The sequence below is a fragment of the Brachyistius frenatus genome, unplaced genomic scaffold (assembly GCF_029030835.1).
Source record: "Brachyistius frenatus isolate BFR_SWC_R1_liver_20210118 unplaced genomic scaffold, ASM2903083v1 Contig_125, whole genome shotgun sequence".
Taxonomy (NCBI): domain Eukaryota; kingdom Metazoa; phylum Chordata; class Actinopteri; family Embiotocidae; genus Brachyistius; species Brachyistius frenatus.
In genome coordinates, this window is record NW_027210724.1 from 201,254 (window position 1) to 218,864 (window position 17,611).

Genomic DNA, 17,611 nt, shown 5'->3' on the forward strand with positions numbered 1-17,611 from the left:
TTGTTTATTCCTGGATACAGCATGGTGTGCTGCCAGAGGACATAAATCAATATTGTAGACAATATTCTTAGCTGCTCAAGTGAACATATCAATAATCTGTTGGCTGGTACAAAGGTGTCTCTTTTGGAACTGCACACCAAGTCAATAGAAAAATGACATGCAGCTTCCTGAGAAGGATCACCAAGCTGTACATGTGTTGCATCTATAGTTACTAACTGCCCAAGTCTTTTTCTTTCCCAGTTTCCATAGTTTTTACTGCTTTCATTTATGCTCAAACTAAGCAAAATCTTATATTTTTTTTAGGCATTGAACAGCCACCTAATTATTTTTCTTTTTGTTACCACTGACTTGTTGGGGAAGCTTGATTTTCTGTTTGGGAGGACAAAGCAGTAGAAGCACTGCTGCTTCTGTCTTTGTTGTGGTCACCTGCTCTCTGGGAACATCAGGTGTCTTGGCTAATTCCATCTATGTGAAGGGCTCATTGCATGGGTGGAATATGACCTCAAGTAAAAATGTCAAATGCAAGCATACTTGAAAACGATCCAGGGCACGCAGTATGGTTTGTGTGGATTAATACACCTGTATTTGCCGTGTCGAAGACTAATGTAGGTCACAATGCATTGGCTATTTAAAATACATACTAAATGAATTTTAAAATGAACACAAACCTCAAAGTGTGCCTTGGATGACACTTGAAGGAGACTTTTCTATATTTTTGATTAAGGCCATATTCCACCTATGCAATGAGATTCTTACAAGATAGAATAAACTTAATTTTCTGTTTATATACAGTATATTGTTCAAGAGAATTATTTAAACATGTCATGTCTCATCCCATTGAAGGGTTGGCAGGTGTTAATAAAACATTTAGACTCAGTATGAAATGACTTAAGACATTTATGACTTATTAAGATATTTTTGCAGTGAACCCTCTTTACACATACAAAAGTTCATGCAAATCCCAGCTCTCTCTCCTTCAAAGCAAAACTGGAGGTTGGGTATGGTTTTCATTCACAAATAAACTCAGAGAGCGAGTCAGTTGTTAAACAATTAACAAAGGTTTTACCTATTCAGACGTTCCCTCCTTCTGTTACTCCCTGCCTTGTGTGAAATCAGGCAAAGAGGGAATGAAGCAGGCATGCAGGCAGGCTACCACTAGTCGAAGGGGCCAGTGGAGTGGAAATGACGAATAATTCATTTTATGGACTGTCAAAACACCCACATTATGGTTACTGATGATAACGACCCAGCTAGGAGGCACAAAAAGCTGGGTCATCCACACTTCATTTGCCCAGCAAGGTCTTCCTGTGATAGTCCTTTCCACTGTCGTTTTAACTCCTGTTTCATGTTGTTCTCAGTTTGTGTTTCTGGCTTCTTTTCGGCTGATTTCGTCAAACTTGATTCCTGTTTTTTCTGCTCTCTTTATCTTTGTTCATAAGTGTAAATAGTTTATAAAGCTTATTTCTTCAGCCTAAGAAAATGATCATTGTTTGGGTTAGAACAGGTAGTTTTACCTTATCGATGTTACATATATCATGTAAGTTACTCAAAGTACGTTACATAAATTAAATATGTTACATTATGTACACAACTTAAAAGAACTCCGCATTTCACTCTTTGTTCTTCATCACTTGAACTCCTTCTTTGAGCCTGGTTATATATGAGAACTTTTTACGCCTATATGAGCCAAAATGGAACTCAGTATCCTCTAGTAGACTAATGGGTGTATTACACGCTTTGCTGCAAATGTACCGCTGCTTGGATCCTGTGGGTGCAAAGTGGTGATACTGTACTTTTTGCAGTAAAAACAACAGCAACGACGTATTTTATTTGCTATGTGATAATTGATGAAACATCAACATGCTAAATATTGTGTACTTTCACCCAACAGCCTCCATTTGATGGTGAGGATGAAGATGAGTTGTTCCAGTCCATCATGGAGCACAATGTGTCCTACCCCAAGTCCCTGTCCAAAGAAGCTGTCTCCATCTGCAAAGGGGTGAGTGGTTGTTCTCTTTTGTCAATGAAAACCATAAATAAACCAAAAGCCATGAATATAAAGACAGGTTTTCATAAATAGTTAACATTACACCTGCTCTTAGTGTGGGCAGTTTCATATGTTTTGTTTTATTTATTTTACTTTTGTTCTTTAAACAAATACAAAGAAATTCACTTAATCCATCCAACATGAAACCTTTAGTCTGCTGTCCTGTTTAACTGTAACTCTTTCCCCTCTGAAGCTTTTCCCACCTGGGTTGAAAATCCTGTAAATCAGCATTTAAGCTCTGTATCTTTCACACCCTTCACTGAAACCAAAATAATTCAACCTTATGTTAGAGGGCTGCAAGCTCTTCAAGCTGGTTCAAACTTTAGGGAGAAAAGAACTGACAGGCTGCATCACAGATCATCGTAAACCGTTCCTTAACTTTCCGGTCTTAGACGTAACACTTGAGAAGTTGAGCTCAATTTGCAGGAAGAATGAAGTGTGGTCTTCTTTAAATACCGTCTGGGAACTCATCTTGAAGTCCCCTTTCCTCTTCCCCCTCAGTCCCTTTGTTTTTGACTCATACATTATTTAATCTCTGGAGGGAAACCTATTAGGCCACCCAACACACTCCTCACAAGTATGACTGTCATAGCAGCTCCTTGAGCCTGCTGCTTTAAAGGTTTACAATCAATGAATTGGAGCCAATTTTTTCAAAGCTTATAGCTCCATATGTTGAAAACATTTCAGCTGCTTTAGGCTGAGGACACACTGCCTGAACCGCTGCGGCTCGCTCGCATGTTTGTGTCCACTCTGGCAGCGTGTCTGCTGTGGTACTAACCTATCTTTCTACATTGAGTTTCTCTTTGATCATAGCCATCTGAAATCAAATGAAATGTTTTAGGTCCAACAAGTCAAGAGCTGTAACCAAAACCTGGCTCGTGATTTTTGGTTTCCCTTGTTCAGAGCAAGACACAGGCACATACTGTATAGATAAGAGATACAGTGAGAGAGCGCACTGGAAAAATGCTGCCCTTCTGTTAAATTATTGCTATGATATAATTAAAGCCTACACTTTGTTTTTGCTATGATTATACAGCTATGTGATCACAGATCTTTTGCCTGTCTGGATTTGTTGGTAACGCTTGCGTCACGCATGAAAAATAGGTGTCTCATATATTGTCTAAATCAGGGATCTTCAATGTTTTTCAGGCCAAGGACCCCCAAACTGATAGAGAGATGGAGCAGGGACCCCCTATATATATATATATTATATAAAAGTGTGTTTTATATTAAACTGGAGGAGTGCAGGAGGCTTGGAGGGACAGATCCAGGCTAGTCTCACGCTGTGAGTGAACCGGTGCCCAGCTTGAGAGAACTCCTGTGTCGCTGAATGTGTGCATTTCTGACTGAAAGATAACATCTTCTGCCTCCATTTATCCATTCGCTACAATATGTTGGATTCATGTGTATTTAACGACATTTAAATTTGTGGGGGGAAAAATTAAAAATGGTCTAATCAACCAAAAATTGCACAGTACCTCCGCGGACCCCCTGTTGAAGACCTCTGATCTAGATGATGCGCTGCTGAATCAATACATGACACGCGTGTCTCACAGGCTGTGTGGCTGCTCTAACCTGTTGACGTGGGCACCAAAATACAGATCAAGACATTCCGCACGTCACACAGCCAGTGTGTCCCAGGCCTTATAATTACAAATATTTAATTCAATAGAAGTAGGAAACTTTGGAACTTAAAAGCTGTATGTAAAGTAAATAGTATCTTCGTATGTTCTTTGGGTAAAAGCAAATGTGTAATTTATTCTATCAAATGACCCCCAGAGCACATGACAGAAGATAGTCAATATACTGTATCCACAGCACTCACACTAGAGTTAAATTGTTATTCCAAACAGAAGAAAACTGCACTTTAGAAACATATGTCAATATTTTCCCATATGTATGACTATAGGGAAAAAAAAGGTGACGGTCAAAAGGAAGTCCTTCTCAAGCAAATTCATCTGTCATGTAAATTATTCACTGGTCCTTTTTGCCTCATAAATTTTGAAAAAGAGTGACTATGTTTTCCATTTACAAACAATCCTAATTTTCATGCAGGAAAGGCTCTCATACTGCAACACTAAAAGGTATATATTGTTCTCTACAGTTCTCTTATTAGTTAAACCAGCCATGAATACTAACGTTTCATCTTAATTCAAACCACTTTCCCTACAAAGGTTTTCCACATATATGGTTCTCCCAGAATTTATGTAATCCTGAGACAGTTTTGGATAAAGATTTTTTTTTTTTTTTTACACCTGCTACTTCTCATCTCTCCATCTGTAGTCTGATTTTTGCGCAGTTTATGTTCATATCTCAAAATAATGTCACTGGCAAACATTTCTGTAGACTTGGTGACAGTAGTTGCCTTATTTAAATGGCCAAATTTAAGATGCAAATGTTTGGAATTCGTTATGGTAGTCCAGTATTGGCCTTGTTGGTGATTTTCTTTTTTATTACATTAAACTGATCTTGTGTAATGTGCTAATCATGACTAGTAACGGACCATTGGTATATGGCTACCGGATTTCCACAGAAAATCAAATACTGCCATTTTGTCGAAGCCCTTGTCGTCACAGAGATACGCACAAGGTGCCCTCTGGCGTCAGCATCATGACCAGGTCAAAGAAGGAGGTCATGTAACGCAGTAGAAACACTGATAAAGTCTGAGTAGGGAGGAGGTTTGAACAAACACAGGACTTTCACACGGGAAACTGGGGTTCAAGTTTGTGACGAAGCAAAAGTCGACATGGATTTATTTTAAGTAACGGAATGTAAATGCTGAAAACGTAAGAAGGAAGTTGGCACATTTCTCCATGCCCGCTGTGACTGTCCCATGGTTCTGCCTTTCTGGAGGGTGGTGCTGGAAAACATGGAAGGATGGCTCTAACTGGCTTTACCAGAATCCACCCAAATGTGTTCACTGGGGCATAAGTCTCTTGTCCCCCCCCCAGGCATTACTGGAACACAACTTGGACTGACTGTAACATGTTTTATTGTAGCAGCCAGGCGTTTTCTGCAAAACTGAAAGAGCCCACATGAGCCAGAGTTTTTCAGACAGAATGGCTCATGACAGAGACTGCTTCCTTTGAAAATATGATTGCAAGGGTTAACAATGGCCAAAGCAAAACTAGCCAAATATCTGGATTACATTAAGAGTGCAGAATCTTAGAGAGGGTATAAGTATTGGGCTGTCAGAAGCATGTGATAGGACCGCCTTGAAAGTTGGGTGTTATCTATTGTTGTTTGTTTTTTCCTTTAAAAAACAAACAACAGTATTATCAGTATTTGTGAACAAAATTAATATGTTAAAATTAGTGTAAGTCAAGCAGGCAAATCCTCTGTGTCTCATTTTATGTTAATAATAGAATGCTTTAAAGGAAATGAAAGAGCTTTGTGTCAAAAACAAGGCTGATCATATGTAGGATTTGCCCACACACTTATTTGCTCTTTAATTTCTGCTTATATGACATTCATTGGCACTTTGTATGTTCTCCTCAGAAGGCAGAAATAAATATTGGCATGTCAATACTGTTCATCCTGATGTTAAGTGCAGCTGATGTAGATACGGATTACTTCTGACAGCTGTTCATGGGGTCATAATCACTGATGTCATAAGTTTCAACTCAGGACTGTCTGGTCAGAAAGAGATGTGAAAGACTTTACACTGTGCACATTTCTCAAGAGCAACAGAAACCTCACATTCAGATCCTGGCAACAGTGCTTTTTTTTCTTCATCCATTGGAAACAAGACTGTTGGTAACCAAGGACATAACATATACACATATTGTACATAAACTTGTATGTGCCTGTATCTAAACCAGATTTACAAAAAAACTGAAAAAGCACACAGTTGTGTACTTTTCTGTTTACCAAAGAATTTAGCAGTGAAAGTGGCAGTTTTATTTCTGTCCAGAGGCTGTGCAACGTCAATGTACTGTGCGCTAATGCGCTTTGTCTTCCTGTCCCTTCCCCAACTCAAGTTGCTGCTCCTTTCTTCTTTATTTTTCTTTGCCATGTATGTCTGTCTGTCTGTCTGTCTGTGTGTGTGTGTGTGTGTGTGTGTGTGTGTGTGTGTGTGTGTGTGTGTGTGTGTGTGTGTGTGTGTGTGTGTGTGTGTGTGTGTGTGTGTGTGTGTGTGTGTGTGTGTGTGTGTGTGGCCTAACTCGCTGTTCCAACCTGTGTTTGCCGTGGCTGCGGCCTTTCTCTTAATGGGTACATAGCGCTCGCCAGCAGTCTGACCCACACAAAAAAAAAAGCTATAGAGAGGAGGAAAAAAAAAAAAAAAGAGTCGTTATCAGAGACAAAGATGGTGTAGTAAGAGGAGATGAATAAGAGTAAAACGTGTAGGGAGCAGAAGAGGTGACGCTGGATAGACGAACACATGGACAGAAAGCTGATACTAGAAAAGAATGATAACAGAGGACAAGAGCTACCATGAAAAGGACAAATACGTTTTGGTGTGTATCAGTTGTTTGTATATCTGTTGCAGTTCCACTTCTTTCTGAAGCTATAAACATGAACTGTGTTAAGGGCTAAGTCTGTTTTTACATATTGATATAAGCCTTCTGTTCTGCGATTAAACCGTCAGCAGACAGGTCAGGATAGAAGTTTGACTGTCAGCAGTTGACAAGCAGAATGAGCCAATGTTTTCTGTAACTTTCTGCACTAGATTTTTCTGCCGATTATACTTCACACCCATGCAAAAAAAATTGTAAGTCTTCCAGTTTCAAAGCAAGTGTAAGTGCTTGACACTGGCAGGGCAGCAGTCAGTCAGTTTCAAGGACATTTCAAGGTGTGATGTGTGTCATGACAATGGTGACAGCTCTGTGTTTGCAGCAAGGAGCTTTCTCGCTGTCACCGACAGTCCTGTGAACAGACTGAAAGCTGAAAATGAATTTTCCTTCCTCGTCAATAGCTGCTAATTCAGATGTAGCGGAGCCTACAGCCTGTATGTCGACGCAGCAAAGAAATCAGCTTGCAAAAATTTGGCAAATTGAAGTTTGATACTGACAAAGGTTAGCCTTTTTAGCATTAATTATGTTTTATTTCTTAAATTACATTTGTCTTCAATAGGTTGAACAACAAATAAATCTGGGACTTTTTTGACACGATTTCCAACCAAAGCCAGGAAACTGCATCATATGAAGGTGGATCAAAAAGTGAATTACACATTCTTTTGTGAGCAGTGGTCCAGTTGGGCTTTTGGATTTTTCTTTGGACATGACCAGAGGGCGCACATAAATTTTTTTTGGTGAAACTCTGAACATCAAAGCAAAGAAGACCCTTAAAATGCGTCAGAAAGCAATGCGCAAGATGTTTTGAGGGAAATTTGCATTTCCAAGGGCGGACCGTCACTGTCCAAAACACAGGTGCGCAACCAGTTCATCTTCCTTTGACATTGGCGGGGTTGTCCACCATGAATTTAGATGTTCTGAGCAAGCGGCAACCAACAGTTAGATCATCCATTCGTTTGTGAACGGCCGTTATGAAGCCTTCAGTTTGGCCTTTGGCCATCGCTATCTTGCTAGTTTGGAGCGTTTTGGGGACAGAAGTTACCATATTTGGACAAGCTAGGGAGGAGCGAACGGTGGATCTGACTCGATCTGATTGGAAATCCGACGATACAACGTCCCGACCCGCAATAGTGGAAGCCTGACTGCACCACAGGCCTGTCAATCAAACAGACACGCCCCAAAAACAAAGCTTTTAGAGGCCTACTTTCTCATTTATGGTGGGATTATTTTCAGATTGACCGTCAGAAGACTAATAAGAACGAGTGACTTTTGTTAACAACACCAAAATGACTGGTGGAAAAAATGTATTGACTTAATATTTGATGAGACAAGTTGAATGGGAGTCCATGAAGCCAGATGTTGAGATTATTGAGAAACTGTGTTTTTCTTTCTTTGGTCAAAGACTTTGGTAAGATACTTTCATATCAGGTATATAGAAGCACAAAACACTAAAGGCATTATTGCTAAACATGTCATACACTCTTGGAAAACTGTCAAGGTGACTGAGCTTCACGTGAAGGCGTGCATCGCCGATTAGGGATTTAACTGGAGGTAGTGCTATCTCTCATGCTCTCTTGCCTTGGGTGTAACACTTAGAGAGCACACATTGCACAAAATACCAGAGCCAGGAAGCCAACCAGCATTTGAACCAGCTCAGTCAAACAGTACATGATATGTCATTTTGTCCTTGGACTGTCAATACTGAAATCCACCTGGCTCTCCATCCATCTCCAAAGAAGCACTTTCTCTTCTTTAGCAATTCAGTAACGACAAATCACTGCACCGAGGCAGGAGAGTTAATGCAAAACATTTATGTAAAACTGGAAACATCTGTTATACATACTGAAATGAACAAGCGGACAGTCAGCGATAATATTGCATTATGAGTAGGCATTGCTTTAATGCATTCAAAATTTTGGACAGGCCTGCTTCTTTCCTCTTCCGAGCTACTATGTGTTCAGTTTATGCATTTAAAAAGAGTATAGGTTCTCCAACTGAAAGCTCAACAAAGATGCCTTAAACTTTTGACACATTATTTCAGCATTTAACTCATACCGATTTCCTCCTGCAGAATTTAACGAGGACAGATTTCTGTTGATAGCTGCGTTTCCTGTGGTTACTGGAATCTTGTTTTGCTTTTTAACAAAGTGCAAACTGTCCTCGTGTTGTTTGTGGTGCAATTGGATGTGGCAGCAGTTCTCTCAAGGCACAATAAGCAGAGGGAAAGAAAACAACAACAACAACAATTATACCATTCTTTTTTAGACCCATCTGTTTTGCTGCCATTTGCTGACCTAGAAAAGAGGCGGTATCAGATTACAAAACACAGCAGTGAAAAAACAGAAGTGAGAGAAAAACAAAGTGGGAGTTTTCCTCACGCATTAACACTAATCAATTTAATGTTCATAGCTTTCCGTGTTCTGCGAAGTTAAATAGACACTGTATTCTGTACCCTGTTCAATTAAAAAACTATTTCCAGTTTACTTTCGAAACTGAAGAAGAAAAAAAAAGAAGCTTTTTTTATTTATTTTTTTTATTTTTTTTTTTTTTTTACTTTTAAAGCCTATTAATCTATTTTTAGGCCTTACTAAAATCGACACTGTTGCTATAAAAACTAGATATTATTAGATTTGTGTATAAGCTGTGAATTAAAACAAATGTTGTTATCTACTGACTCTTAGTTCTAACTCCATGCTACCTCTGTATTTTTTTTTACCATGAGCAGTTGATGACCAAACACCCATCTAAGCGTCTGGGCTGCAGCCCGGAGGGAGAGAGGGACATCAGAGAACACGCCTTCTTCAGACGCATCGACTGGGATCGCCTCCAGAACAGGGAGATACAACCACCCTTTAAGCCTAAAGTGGTAAGTCACAGTTAAATTTGTACTTGAACACAGTCTAACTATATGTGGTACCTGGTATAATTACTGAACCACGGTTAATATGGTTGGCAGCTTCATTACCTCATTAAAATAAGGCCCTTGACACTTGTCTGTTCCTGTGACAGAGGGAATTTTAATACTTTGGGCTTTGGTGCTTGGTGCAAACTGCTGAAAAGAGATACTAAAGGTGCATTTTGCACAGTTGGATTCATGTTTTTACCTCACCTGTGTCTATTCAGTATTTTGGTGACTTTCCATGCAAACCTGAGGGGCAGTAACAGGAGTATCACCAAGTGCATTTTCCATTGAGCAAATGTGTAAAAGTTGGTGTATGGTTCAAAACAAGATATGACAAAGTGCAATGGAAACAGACAAATAAATCATGACATGCATAAAACATGTGACCTAAACATCCACTGAACCTCCTCCTCCACTGGAGAGGTTTTTGGTTTGCTAGTGGTCTTTTACGCACTTAATTCCAAGTATTTGCATGAAAATTACATTAAAATATGTTTTTCCATTGGACAGAAATCCGGCTATTAGCAGTCCAGTAATGTCAAAGGAACTGAAATACCTAAAGTGCATCACCACTCTCAGCACACAGCAGAGACAACTGCAGTTTCCACCATGCACCTTAATTGAAAACAATTTAGAACCTCTTTTATTTTGCATCATTACCATTCATCCAAATGCATTTATTCTTCCTCTGGCTTCACTGAGATGTTTTGTTGTTTTGGGCTTTTCACTCACTTACCTATAAACCAGGTTTTTAAATTTCCGAAAGCTTGTAGCAGAGGAGCAGTACCATCTTGGTTTTTTTGGCCTTTTAATTGCCTCACTTTGTGCCATAAATTAAATATGTTTTCTCTCAAATTCAACACAATGTTAAATACTGTTTAGTGGTTGGGGATGCAGCCTGTTTACTAGTACTCTAGTTCTACATCCCAGTAACGATGGTAATGACTGATGAAAAATTGCCAAATATGACCATCCCTCAGAGCAATATCTTATAATAAAAACAAAGACAATACACATCAACAAGACAAGTAAACAGACACAACCTTCTGGACTGCATACATCTAAAAAGAACAGATGTGCTCATCCTAACAACACAAATCTGTTATGGCAAGACATTTTATCCCCCTCTGCCGTGTTCTCTGCTCCCTCGGGGACTATGTGTTCCTGGCTGTTTCTTTACCAACTTGTACCTCCGCCTTAAGTCAGATTTGTCAGCGTACACACATAAAAAGGAAAAGTTACCCATTATAACTTCTTATGGTTACTATACTCAAACACAGAAATGCATTTGAGCAATTTATTATTAAGTTAATTGCTACACAAATTCGTAAAGTATGCATTTTCCAATACATTTATGAAGTAATTTCCCGGTGCATAATGTCACAACGTAGACAAAGTGAAACACAAAACTTTTGGAATTTCAATAATGTGCTTCGAATTCAATTTACACAGAATTTACCTGAGCTGAAGCCCTTGGTTTGACCCTCAAAGCGGGGGAAAAAAAAGCTCATTGATGAATCCGAACTGCTCAGATGTTTCCATGGACGCCAAACCCACAAACACACACACAGATAATTCTTATTGTCACTTCCCAATGAGAGCTTTATTAGATTCCACTCTCTTTTAATGCACTTCAAACTCCCTCAAGGAAATCCAGCTTGTTAATGTTGAAAAACATTCCATAAAAATGGTAATGTGACCAGAACATGAAAAAGCTGTCACATGAGATGGATTTATTCATATTGTATAATAATATGAAATTTGAAGTTTTAATTTAGGCAGTTTATTGCAGCGAAAGTAATTTTACTTCAAACTATATGACACTCTCCTTTCTCCCAGCCCCGTACCCTAACCTTAACCATCACAACTAACTGTCTAACTCCAATCCTTACTTGAACCCAAACCCTAAAACCAAGCCCATTAAATAGCCCTTTGAAGGGGTGTGAGAAAGCGAGGACCAACCAGTATGTTTTCACTCTGATAGGCTAAAATAAAAACTGGTCCTATATACCTGAAAACTGAAACTCTCTTTGGTAGAGAATTTAGTTTTCGAGGAACTTGTCATCTGTGACCCCACAGGCAGTGTGCAGTGGCTGCTAGTGGAGCTTTAGTGCACTGTTGGAGTTGACAGGGATCATAGTGGGAAAACTTTGAAGAGCTCTTGCAACAACATTAAGACAGCATATGTCAGACACTAATGTTGTAAGTACTCAGCACGCACACTTTAACTCACTGAACTACAACAAAATGCCGCCAGGCCTTTTTAAAAACACATCTCTATTAATACGAAAATTGACTTACTCCAATCTGACTCACTCCTTCAGAGACAAAAGAGCAAAAATGATTTGTCTTACCGTTACGGTTTGAATATTCTGGAAGTGCATTTTAAAGCAGTCACCGGGACAAATTATGTCTCTGAGGCCTCGCAGATTCAATCAAAACCATCTTCACAGTTACACTATGCAAGTGGGAAAACTTTTTTTTTATTTTACCAAGATGTCACACATTGTTCTCATTGGTTTAAATGAGGCTGCAGTGTAAAATCTCTCCACAGTTTCATGTGTAAGCTTCACACATCAACAAGACACAAGTGCAAGTGCAATAGATGTGTTGTTGGTGCTCCATCGCGCTGTTATTAAATCTGAATTTTTATTCTGTAGATCTCATTATAATTGATTCTGACTGCATTATACGGGAAATATTCAAGTATAAGGCGATAGCTGATGTAATATGACTGCAGTCCTTTGTAACATTTCATTTTAGGATGGCTGACAGTGCCACAAATATATGTTAACAATGTAAGACGCAAGGGCATAAGAAAGTCGTACCACTGGAGTGGACAGTGGTTTACTATACTCAGTGAGGTAAAAGTCTTTTTTTTTTTTTTAAAGAATTTTCTGTGATTAATTTCAGCAATGTACGTCCCTCCACAATGACCATAAAATCAGACTCGGTTGATATTTATGGTGCTCTCAGTAAAAAATGAACAGTAGCTTCGCACAATTAATACAACTATGATAGTAAACATAGACTGATGTCACGCTGATGTCCAGAGATCCAAGATGTAAAATATAATACAGCCTCAACATGATGCTTTTTTGAATAATCGAAATACAGCTGAAGATGAAGGCTGCATATGGCATGGTGTAATATAGGCAATAAGTACTTTCAAAGCCTCTGATCTTCATGCATAGTTATGACTGCGTATCCCACATACAATGCATTTTGAGGCACAGTGAGGAGTAGTTTTGAAATCCCTCGAGTTTACACATGATCATGCAGAGCACACATAATTTCTCCTTACGCCTTTTTGTGATTCTAATTCATATACACACACGGAAAGTCTCGTGCAGAGTTTATATAGACTGCATTTCTTTACGAAAAGACAAACAACAGGGATGAAGCAGGTCAGTCAGTGTTGCGGATGTGTGTGCACATGTGACCCTCTCATATTCATTTTAAATATTGTAGTTTTCTCCTGTTTCAACCCTCAAGGGCTCCAGTTCCTCTGACAAGGTGAATCCTGGTCTCTGTGTCTATGTAGCCTCCTGCTGAGTGGATGTGCAGGGTGTCCTGGAAATGCTGTGTGTGCGCTTTGTGTGTGTATGTGTGAGTTAATGTATGTGTGTGTAGGGGGGGGGGGGTTAAAGAAAGTGAAGGTTAAGAGAGATTGAGAAAAGCAGAGGAGGAAGATTTCCTTGCACTCACGCCTCGTCTCCGTGTCTATTTGCTGCAGTCAGTTTGTTGCTGTGTAGGGGGGGTAATCGATACTTGAGAGAAAAAGTTGTAAACATGTCCACGCTGGAGTTGCAGCGAGGTGTATGCATGCAAATGTGCACGTCCTTTGCACTATGCATGCTTGCATGATTCGAGTTGTGGATGCAGATAAGCTTGCAAAGATGAGAGAGATGGAAAGAGAGAAACAAAACACTGCTGAACTCCCCGTTATCACGATAAACCTACTCCATCATGTCCATCTGACTATGCCATGTAATACAGTGTTGTTTCTGAGTCCCATTACCACCAAATGGTGACCAATATACACCTCCCCCTCAGCCTTCAGCAGATCTATCCCTGCCTCTCTAATCCACTCCTCTTTCCTTTCTCCTTGTGCATCTCTCGCCGCTCAATCTAACTTCATCCGCCTGTGACAGCAGTGGAATTGCAATCAATACACCGGCTGCATTCTGCTGAGAGATTCAAACCATCTGTATCTATCGGACCGGGGCTTCAGACAGCTTGGAGGACGCGGTCTGTGCGGTAGAATGAGTGTCAGGGCAGGTTCAGTTAGTGTTGATCCACATTTATGCTTGATGCTGTTACTGTGCAGCTGTCTACAGCAGGTAACAAAACAAACGCCTCATTAAATGCCAAGCAACGTTCAGCTAACACTGTTGGTATTTGGTTTGAAATGAGGCTAATTCGCCGAGAGCACAAGACACTTGATGTTCACATGTTTTACGCTCACTTGTGGATGGCCGGCAGTCTTTATGTCCCGAAGGGTAGCGGGATGGAAAAAGTAGGTTAAAGAGCGAGTGGCTGATTGATAGTGAATGAAGGGAGGGAGGAAGGGCAAGAAAGAGTGGGAGGACTTAGTCACTGCACAGAAGTCTGGGAACAGTGTCCAAGAGAGGGATGTGCACGGCTTGTGATACATGGACACACACAGACACACACACACACACACACACACACACACACACACACACACACACACACACACACACACACACACACACACACACACACACACACACACACACACACACACACACACACACACACACACAGAAAATGATGATAATATGGGGTTAGCTGTGAGTCACTGTAGCTCTAAGAAAATGAGAGGCAAACACTGTTTCAAATCAGTTATGGCACATAATCGCCCTTTATGTCTCATAAGCTCTTTTTTTTTTTATCTATTCATTTTGGGGTGAAGAAAAACGATCACTTTTTCCATATAATCTGTAGTTTATTTCTCAATGGATGCAGAGTCAGTTATTTTTGGGTTGGTCAGTAATTAAAGCCTAATCTGCAATTGCACACTGTTTAAACATTGTATTTCTTTAGCTGTTTTAATAGTCATGAGTGGAATATTTAAAAAAATTTAAAAAAATCTATTTCTAAAATATTTCCCTGTATGAACTCTTTCATTATTATAACCGGACCAGAAATGTTCCGAACCATAATTTTTTTACAGGTTGAATTCTTTGGAGCATCCCCAAAGCAGTGATGGTCAAATAAGGTCTTTCTGCACCAATAATGCCGTTCAGCTGCGCTTTGTGATTTAGTCACATTATGGATTCGTGGGTAAATTTGTCTATAAGATAGCTTCTCAGAGACCAGAAATACATAAAACCTTACTTCCACAGTCCCCACCGTAGGAAATAAAATCTCAAGTTCATATGATTGATGCTCTTCTGTAACATATTCACTCATGTCGACAAGCTAATAATTCACCAAAGAAAGCATAATGTTCGCTAGAAGATGAGAACGAAGAGCTTCCCATGGCAGTGGCTTCAGGGAGAGGGAGGCAGAGAAAAAGACAAAGAAACAGACAGAAAGAGAGAGAGAGTGTTTTGGCACAACTCTTAATGGAGGCAGGCACTCATTTATCATCCTAAGTAGCTGAGTCTTCTTTTAATATGCTTGAGTGCAGAGGCGTGCATGTCTGTATGTGCAGTGAGAGAGGGAGAGAGATTAAAGATGAGTGAAAGTAGGTCAAAAATCCATGTAGGACATTATGTCACCGTGTATGGGAGGATGTATCAACAGCATAATAGCTTTGGTTTCACCCAATAAGACGTGGCTGAATCCCACAATGAGAAACAGGAGATGTAAGACCGGCCCTTTGCTTTTCCAAAAGGGCGAGTTTATTCCACTAAAAACATTACAAAGGCAGTAAAGCAGATTTTCATAAGACCCTGGTCATAACCTAATTTTCCCCTTTTGTTCTTGTTGAGCTAATCTTTTGAGATTCTTTAATCTTATGAGAGCAGCTCTTATAAAATAATTTCTAGTCTATTCACAGTCCTTAAAGCCGCTTCGATCGTCCCACCTCAATGCAGTATTGCATTAAACTGCTGTGAGATCATCTTCAAAAACACACACTTGCCAAATCCTTTCATTGGCAACCATACACCTCCTCAATTAAACACGGTGCAGTTCTGCGTGTTGCCTTAGTCCAGGGCATTAGAAAAAAACTTACCGCCACTACAGTAGCTTGGCTAGCTCTTCATAGTGGGTTTGGGCACGCCTGGCTCTGACAGACTATTACTCAAAGCTTCAGTTTTTAGTGTCAGTGGTTAAGTGTGTTTTTCCCGACCCTCCCTCATTGTGATTGGACGAGTGGGTAAAAAGTGAGCAGACCTTGACTCAAAAGTCAAACACTTTTCAACTCTTGGTGATGGAAAAACAACGGCGAACGTTCAGCGCAGAATAAACAATCAGTGTCTTGTCACGCTGCTGGCGTTTGAATAAACGCGCCGCTACATGACAACATTTTTTTTACAAATACGCTGTGCTCAGGGATAAATGCTTTGATGGACACAGGCCTTAGGTAGCTGCAGCGTCAACGGAGGGTTGGACAGTTTTGGCGCAGGCCGGCTGGTTTAAATTACCCGGAGTCTACCCCTAGGATGGAACGACTAGGAACGATTCCCTGTAGAGCATGGCCAGACCCATATATTCACGTGGTGAATTTGGGTTTGAGTAGGCCAGGCTAGGTTGTCACCAAATGATGACACGTTTTTTTTCCTTGACAAATCTGTGGTCTGCAGTCTTTTCACCTCACCTTTAAGTATCAACTAAGCTTGCATTAATACCAAAAAAAGGTATCAGTTACCATCCATTGCCCAATTGAAAGTCAAGCCTGTACTGGCAGTGGAAAAAGTGAATTTATTTGTATGTAACGATATGTCACCAAGAGCTGAAACGTTCAGCATTTACTTACTGATGACTGCAACGTACAAATGTAGTAGTCTCGCATCCTTTTTGTAACCAAAAAAAAAAAAAAATGTACCTGAATAAATGAAGTGTGTGTCCAATTACTGTCACAAGGAGCAACTGTTTTGTGGTTAGAAAGGGACACCTTAGTGCTGGAGATTGTCGGTGGAGGTCAGAGTTAAATGTGTCACTTTAATCGAGCGACTGATGGTCGGCGATGGATGGAGGAGGACGGGTGGACAGAGAGACACAGCAGTTGAAGGATTCTGGCGATTACCCTTCAAGTGTCTGCTCTGCGGGAAAGAGTGTACTTTCAGGGGCCACACACACAAACACACACGTACAGCCACAATTGCTTCCCATCCTGAAGTGTGTGTCCTGCCTTCTATTCACTCTGACAGGATGGTGGCTTGGAGCCAACGTCACCTGTCATTGCCAGCAGTCACAGTCTAAAGCCTCACACACACACACACACACACACACACACACACACATGCACACACACAATTGCTGATACACACACTGACACTCATGTTGATATAAATACACACACTTTGGTAGACAAAAATGTCTTGTCTGTGAATGGAATGTAGAACAGTTAGTCATGAGTTAGTCAAGCGTTTCAAAGGCCGGTCACTGTTGGTTGTGGCCTCAAACAGCCCAGATACTAATAATTAAAGCCAATTGGAAAGGACTGGAAACAAAGAAGAGAAGATGTGTAATTTGCGACCGAGGGCTGTTGTATTTTTTTAAAGGCTCCTGTTTTTGAACATCCTCTCAAAAACAAATCGTCTCTTTTTTTTTTTCTTTTGCAATAGACCAGTGGACGTTTCGTATTAATGTTTCTGGTATCAGTCGTCGTTGATCTCTTGTCAATCCCACCGGGGACACGAGTTCTGAATTTATGCGAGTCAGTCAGACAGATAGAGTGGTCATTTGCAATTGCTGGTGTTCAGTCACAGCACTTATCATCCAGAAAGCGGGCAGATGCTGTAATGGTGGAGATTACTGTCCGCTGGGCTGTTTCTTCAGAACAGTCCAGTAAATGTGACGGGTGAAGCAGAACTCAGTGGATGCCAAGAGAGCTTTGCTCATCAGTGGCACTTCAGAAAACGTCAGGGATGAATCCGTCCTGTCCAGAAAAGGTTTGTCAGGCTTCAATATTCTGCCATCAGTCCTATCTGAAGACAATACTGTCAGGTA

At 40.3% G+C, this 17,611-nt stretch overlaps 1 protein-coding gene across 7 annotated transcripts in view; it reads left to right on the forward strand.

The window, feature by feature from the left end:
* The window catches only part of LOC138629992 (protein kinase C alpha type-like), a 138,030-nt gene that overhangs the window by 116,144 nt on the left and 4,275 nt on the right, over positions 1 to 17,611 (forward strand). For 4 of the 7 annotated variants that reach the window (XM_069714070.1, XM_069714067.1, XM_069714066.1 and 1 more), the window contains 2 exons: positions 1,892 to 1,999; positions 9,287 to 9,427. In XM_069714070.1, coding sequence (XP_069570171.1) covers positions 1,892 to 1,999; positions 9,287 to 9,427 — 249 coding nt within the window. Of the gene's footprint in view, positions 1 to 1,891; positions 2,000 to 9,286; positions 9,428 to 12,958; positions 12,980 to 17,611 lie in introns of all 7 variants that reach the window. The other 3 variants (XM_069714065.1, XM_069714064.1, XM_069714068.1) reach the window with 1 other exon arrangement.